Below are 6,404 nucleotides of genomic sequence, written 5' to 3' on the forward strand. Positions count from 1 at the left end.
TGATGTTCCAGGAAAAATTAATTGAAAGAACACAAATAAAACTTGGAAAACATTATTAATTTCTCAGAAAAAAAGGAAAATCTTGCAGGCATCTTGGCCGAAAAAATAGGTTACCAACAAAAGAACAAAATTCAAACTGTCTTGAGATGTCTTTTTAACCTGAAATATTAAAGAATATGGAGCAACATTTGTAGGATTTCAAAGATAAAATAAACATGATTCAAGCTCTGTACAACTAGAGAAGTTGTTCATCCTCCAAGACAATAGAGAGTGATTTTTAGAATGCAATAGCTGACATTCACCTATCTTTCCTGAAAAAGAATATTCAAAACTATATTTCCAATCATCAGAAGGTGAAACAAAATCAAAATTAAAGAGTAAGGAAATTGTGGAACAAATGGACCATCAATGAATGACAAAACTGGAGTTAGGACTGCATAATCATTATAAATGTAATTATAATATTGAAGGCAAACAACAGAAATCAATATTAAAAGGAATGTTACGTGATTAGAATAATAATAAAATGTATTCCCATAGTGAATTATCAAAAACTGTGATTAAGAAATGCATATATCTAAAGAGTGGAAGTGGAAGGGTATCAAGATCAAGTGAGAAATGGAGAATTAAAGTGCTTTAGCTCTCTTGTCTTACACAGGGGAGATAAAGAGTTATTGTTTTATTCGTGACTATGATAATTAGAGAAATGCATGTTAAAGCATGTTTTTTCTTAAAAAACTTACAAGTAGCCACTAGTCAGAATTCACAACAGAAGTGTATATACCTTTCAAATATTTTCAGAATATAAAAAATAAAGAACAGCAGGAGACCAGGGATCTATTCTTGGCCCATGCACTTCCTGAATGCAAGCAAATGAAAGAAAGAAAACAAGCAAACAAGCATTCAACAAATGGTGCTGCAATAACAGGATACTCACATGGAAAAAAAATGAAACGTGACCCCCACCATAGAGTATACAAAAATAGAAAAAAACAGTAAACAACATAGTTCATATAGCAAAAAGCAGAAACAATGAGCACAGGTTATCACATAAAGATCAAGAACATAAAGCAAGATGAAAAAATGAGTATATGCAGTCAATATTGACAAGAAATCTTGATCTCTTAAACTGCCCTCTTCCATGCCAGAGACCCGGGTTCGATTCCCGGTGCCTGCCCATGCAAAAAAACAAAACAAAACACAACTCCCCTCTTAAAAAGGCAGAGAGAGGGAAAATGTTTTTTTCAAAAACAGACATTAGCTACAGCAACATATAAAAAAACTAACCTAAACAGTAACACGAAGGTTAAAATAAAGGTAGACATCCAGTTACTTCATCTCAAAGCACAAGGAAAAGAAAACAAAGGTAACTGTATTAATAACAGAAAAAATAGAATTCAGAGCAAAGAAACATCAACCAGGACAAAGCATATCATTTTATGTGAATACAAGCTATAATTAATAACACTCATTAATTTTAAGCATAAAATAACAGCAAAATAAATTAATAGAAGTTTGATTATAGTAAATAATTATTATACCATTATGATACTATATCCAGAACTTCTACATATATTCATACATCTTTGCACAAATTTTGTTCTCTAAAAGAAAGTCTCTTTGTGTTACGTATTCATGGGCTGTTTATCAATATTAATTATAAACTAGTCTACAAAGAAATCTCAAATTCCAAAAAATAGAAATAATTCACTCCACATTTCTTGACCACAATGCATAAAATTAGAAATTAAAAGCAGATGCTCCATCAAAGAAACTTCAACTACTTAGAGCCAAAACTCTCTCCTAAATAATTATTGGATCAAAAAGGAAATCAAATGTAATAGTGGTTTTTAAAATGACACCTAAGCTTAACAAAACTTGTCTTCTGCCCAAATTATTATTCAGAAGAAATTTCATGGCTCTAAATTTATATTTTTAATTTTAAGAGGAAAGAAATCAAAATATTCAAATGAAAACTTTGAAAAGATCCCTATACTTCATAATTACATCCAAAAATGACTATTTAGAAAATAGATATGAGAAAGTATAACTAGAAAGGATACCATTCACAATGACAATTTTGAAAAAAACCTAGGAATAACTTTTACAAAAATTATCTATATGAATAACGTAACATTTTATTGAGAGATATGAGACCATTTGGAAAAAGTAAAGGTATGCTGTCTTCCTGATAAGGAGACTAAAATGGTAAAACTGTAAGTTAGTTACTAATTTATTTTCTCTTTAATTATTGGTGTATTGGTAAATGTTTACCAACTGCTCTTCAAAAGAAATGTATACACAGGGTATTTATGTAGTTCACTATACGTTTTACAGATATAAGGGATGTGTAGCACACATTTTCCAAATAATACAATATTCTTTATTGTAAATTTCATAGAGCTAATTGATTTTCACATGATACTTTAATCAATTTTGCCAAGTTCTTCTAAATGTAGCCTGCCAACCAGCTGTAATTAAGGATCAACTGTCATTCCAACACGAGTATTTTCATTTACATTAATGAGTAAAACAAAAGTGAAACAACAAAGACATATGTTGAAACCGCTCATCGGTGACATGAGTGACTTCTTTGCTGAATTAGGTGACAGTTTAAAGTATTGAAAAATTTCCTCAATTTTTTGTGCTGTTCACAATGTGGCATACTTTTAATCTCAATCTGCTTTTTTTTATTTTCTCCATCATTTTTTCAAGTCAAAACAATAAACCAAACAATAAATCAAGCCCTGATTTGTAGTGTTGGCCAGTTTCCACGGGGTAGAACACTCCCGTACTGGCTGATTTCAAGTTATCAACAAGAGGTCTCTGCATAGGGAGTTGGGAAGAGATGCTCAGTAGCAGACCATTTGTTAGTATTTTCCCCATGCAGATACATTAGATGTAAATAACTTCATGAGCTAATAATAACATGTAGGAAAATAACAGGAACGATAAGTTTTGAGTATTTATTGTCTATGTAAAAATTTTAGATGCATGAGGTATCATACATCATGTGATGAAATAAGCTTTATTCAATAAATGATACTAGAATAATTGGTTAGTTAAATAATTAAATAATCTTAAAAAGTATAAAAACTATTCTTAGTTCATGCATGGGCTGCACAAAAACAGGTGTTAGGCCACTTGGGTCAGTTTGCTGACTCCTAGTTTAAAACATTGCTCCATTCATACACCAAAAATAAATTCTAGATCAATTATAAATTTTAGTAAAAGAAAAGGTATACCAGTAACAAATAAATAGGAATAAAAAAAATATCAAATACCTGGAGGGAGAAGAACCTTCCATGATTAACATTAGATGAAATTTCAAGGAAAGGTTTGATAGATTTAAAAAATAAAATGTGGAAAATCAATTAATAGTGTATAAATGGTGCTTCTTTTTTTAGGCTTGCACATTTCCACAAAATGGTTAGCCAGAAGATACGAATATTACTACACAGAATTTTCTCTGTTTAAATGATTCAAATGCCTTGCTGTCATTTTCAAAAGATCTCAGAAAAGGCATTTTCTCAAAAGGAGTTCATTCTTTCACAGTAGTTTGAGAAATGTTTCCTCAAAGTCAGTTCTGAATCTCTCCCAATATGATCATATACTCTTATGCATTAACCTTTTCTTTTAGTAAAAATAGAGAATAAGTAAATGACATAAATTTGGAATGAACTGGATATTCTGTCAACTCTTGGTGATGTCTTGAATCCTGTCCCTTCTTCTCTAAAGAAGTGCTGGCTGAAAAGTGCCCAGGGTTATCAGCAGTCAATCATGACTCAGAAAAAAGAACCCATATCAGATTCACTGGAGGTAGTATCAGTGCTAACAGGTAAACAGGACATCACAACAGGGAATTGGTGGATGATGGTATTCAAGGTCTAGGGAGGCAGAAATGTTGGTGTTCTTCTGGAATAGCAAAGTCCCAGACTCCAGACAGTAATTTAAGGGCTAGGTTCCCATACCCAGGAAGGGGAACCAGAAGCAATCCCGCAAGGTCTGGCAAGCTACTGGGCACATTGCTGCAAGAGCGACATGGAAACTTGGGGCAAGGGAAAGGACAAGTTACTCAACTGGGCTTGCCAAGGAGGGAGAGGGCAAGAGTCCTGTTTTCAGGGAGCAAGACTCTTGGAAGCAAGAGTTCAGTTATCAGGATGGCAGTGCCAGAGAAGTGAGGAATCGGTGAAGAGAACATTGCTTTGAGGGAATGCCAGAGTAAGCCAGGGCCCAGAGGAGCATAGTTATTTTCAATGTAATTAATACATCACAAGCATTACCTGGGCAGGAGACGCAAGGTCCTGTTAGTGATAGTTGTGTTAGATAGATTGAGATACAATACTCCAGGACAGCCTTCGGAGATGTGTCTCATTGATTCATCCTGCATAAAAACAAAGGGAAGAATCTTATAAAACTTAAATTAAATTTTTTTAATTTAATTTAAAAATTTAAAATTTAAAATTATGCAAGAATTAATCTCTTCATATTGCTTTTAATTTGTTATAAATCAAATTAAAAATAAGTTGATGGGGTGTGCAAGCGTAGTTCAGTGGTAGAATTCTTTCCTGCCATGTGGGAAACCCAGGTTCGATTCCTGGCCCATGTACTTCCCCAAAACAAACAAACAAGCAAAACAAAGAAAAAACACAATAACAAAAATTCAACAAATGGTGCTCCAATAACAGGATACTCACATGGAAAAAGAATGAAATGTGACTCCTGCCATATAGCATACAAAAATAATAATAAGTTGATAGTTTTCATTTAAGATGTATTACTCCCTCCCTTTCTCTTTCTTTGGAAATAAATTGTCCATTCCATCACAATGCCACTTCCTTAAAATTTGAAACCTTATAAGTTCAACACTGTGACTTGAAATTTGAGCTCAAATGTCAGAAACTCTTGACTCTTCAGATGCATGAAAGTAATTAAAAATTATTTAAAAAGTGAATCTAATTTAGGGAGGTACAAAGGTAGTTCAGTGATAGAATTCTTGCTTGCCATGTGGGAGACCAGGTTCAATTCCCAGCCCATGTACTTCCTCGCTCCATCCCCCGCCCCCCCAACAAAAAGCTCAACAAATGGTGCTGCAATAATGGTATAGTTACATGGAGAAAGAATGAAATGTGACTCCCAGACAGCATACAAAAAAAAATAACTAAATAAACTTATCTAATTTAAACTAAAATCATTCTAAAGGACAAGAATAGCAAACACTCAACAAACAGACTTTATTCAAAGCAAGTCCATATTTACATCTCTCTCACTGTATATATATATTTATATATAACTTTCTGTGATTCTGTTATGGTAATATATTAAAATAACTGAACACATTTTCATCAAATTTATAGTGTTTGAGATGATCTAGTAAAACACAGGCTACGTGTTGGAAAAGAAATTCAGTGTTAGGTATAGAATGGAAGAGAATCTCAAAAGATCCAGGTAACATTCCTCCAGAGAATAGGAAATGATACCCCAAAAATGGTATGACTGTGACTTGAGAGAGGCAGAAAAACCGAAGTTTCAAACAAGTCCCTAAATTGAAACTTACAAGGCCAGATGAATTGCAAGCTTTTACTGAAGTGAAGATTCTTCTCATACAGGTACTCTATATAAAGTAATCTAGAGTGATAACAACAGGGTTATACTTATTTAATGATTGTCACTTAGCTAAATGTGGTTTGGCAAAAAAATTCTGCATGGTCAATATGGCCCTCCCCAACACCACTATGGATGTCCAAACTGAGCTACAAAGGTTTATTTTCAGCTGGATCATCAATGTTTTAACATTCCATTCCTATCTATTTCTGGAGTTGTGGGAATTAAAATAACAAAACCATCCTGGAGGCAGAACCTTTGTTAGGCTGGGCTAGGAAATTATTGATTTACAAAGACACAGCATAAAGCTCTGTGATTCCTGTAGGAAAGCCACTGCATGAGTGTAAGTACAGGCTTTTGAATAAATAATGTACTGTCACCACTGCAATCAAGCTGCTAGCAATATTTCTAGATACTCCACCACCAAAATGTAAGATTTGTATATGCATAGGTGGGTAAAACGTTGTAACCGAGAAGTTAGAATTTAACAAATGACCTGAAATATCTGATATTACTGAACTTTGACCCAGCTGCCTTGATCTTTTATAATGACTGTATAACTATGTTGCCTTTATCTTGTGAACTTGTAATTGTAAAAACCTTGTGACTGACTCTCATTTGTACCCCTTTATATGGTTTTCAACTTTAGAGTCTTATGATCACAAAAGATGGTCCCAAGTGTTTATTAATGAAGGAACTGGAGTCAGCCCAGCTAACCCATCCCAATTCCTAACACATTTTACCAAGTGTAATCAATCTGCATCTGAGCATTCTCAATAATTAGATCAACTGTAATTGTA

At 33.4% G+C, this 6,404-nt stretch overlaps 1 protein-coding gene across 15 annotated transcripts in view; it reads right to left on the reverse strand.

The window, feature by feature from the left end:
* The window catches only part of FBXL13 (F-box and leucine rich repeat protein 13), a 309,023-nt gene that overhangs the window by 111,035 nt on the left and 191,584 nt on the right, over nucleotides 1-6,404 (reverse strand). For all 15 annotated transcript variants that reach the window (XR_013173955.1, XR_013174037.1, XM_077155879.1 and 12 more), the window contains one exon: nucleotides 4,284-4,384. Coding sequence is in view for 13 of the 15 variants with exons in the window: in XM_077155879.1 (XP_077011994.1) it covers nucleotides 4,284-4,384 (101 nt within the window). In the remaining 2 variants the exon portion in view is untranslated. The remainder of the gene's footprint in view (nucleotides 1-4,283; nucleotides 4,385-6,404) is intronic.

Source organism: Tamandua tetradactyla, chromosome 1 (genome assembly GCF_023851605.1).
Source record: "Tamandua tetradactyla isolate mTamTet1 chromosome 1, mTamTet1.pri, whole genome shotgun sequence".
Lineage (NCBI taxonomy): Eukaryota > Metazoa > Chordata > Mammalia > Pilosa > Myrmecophagidae > Tamandua > Tamandua tetradactyla.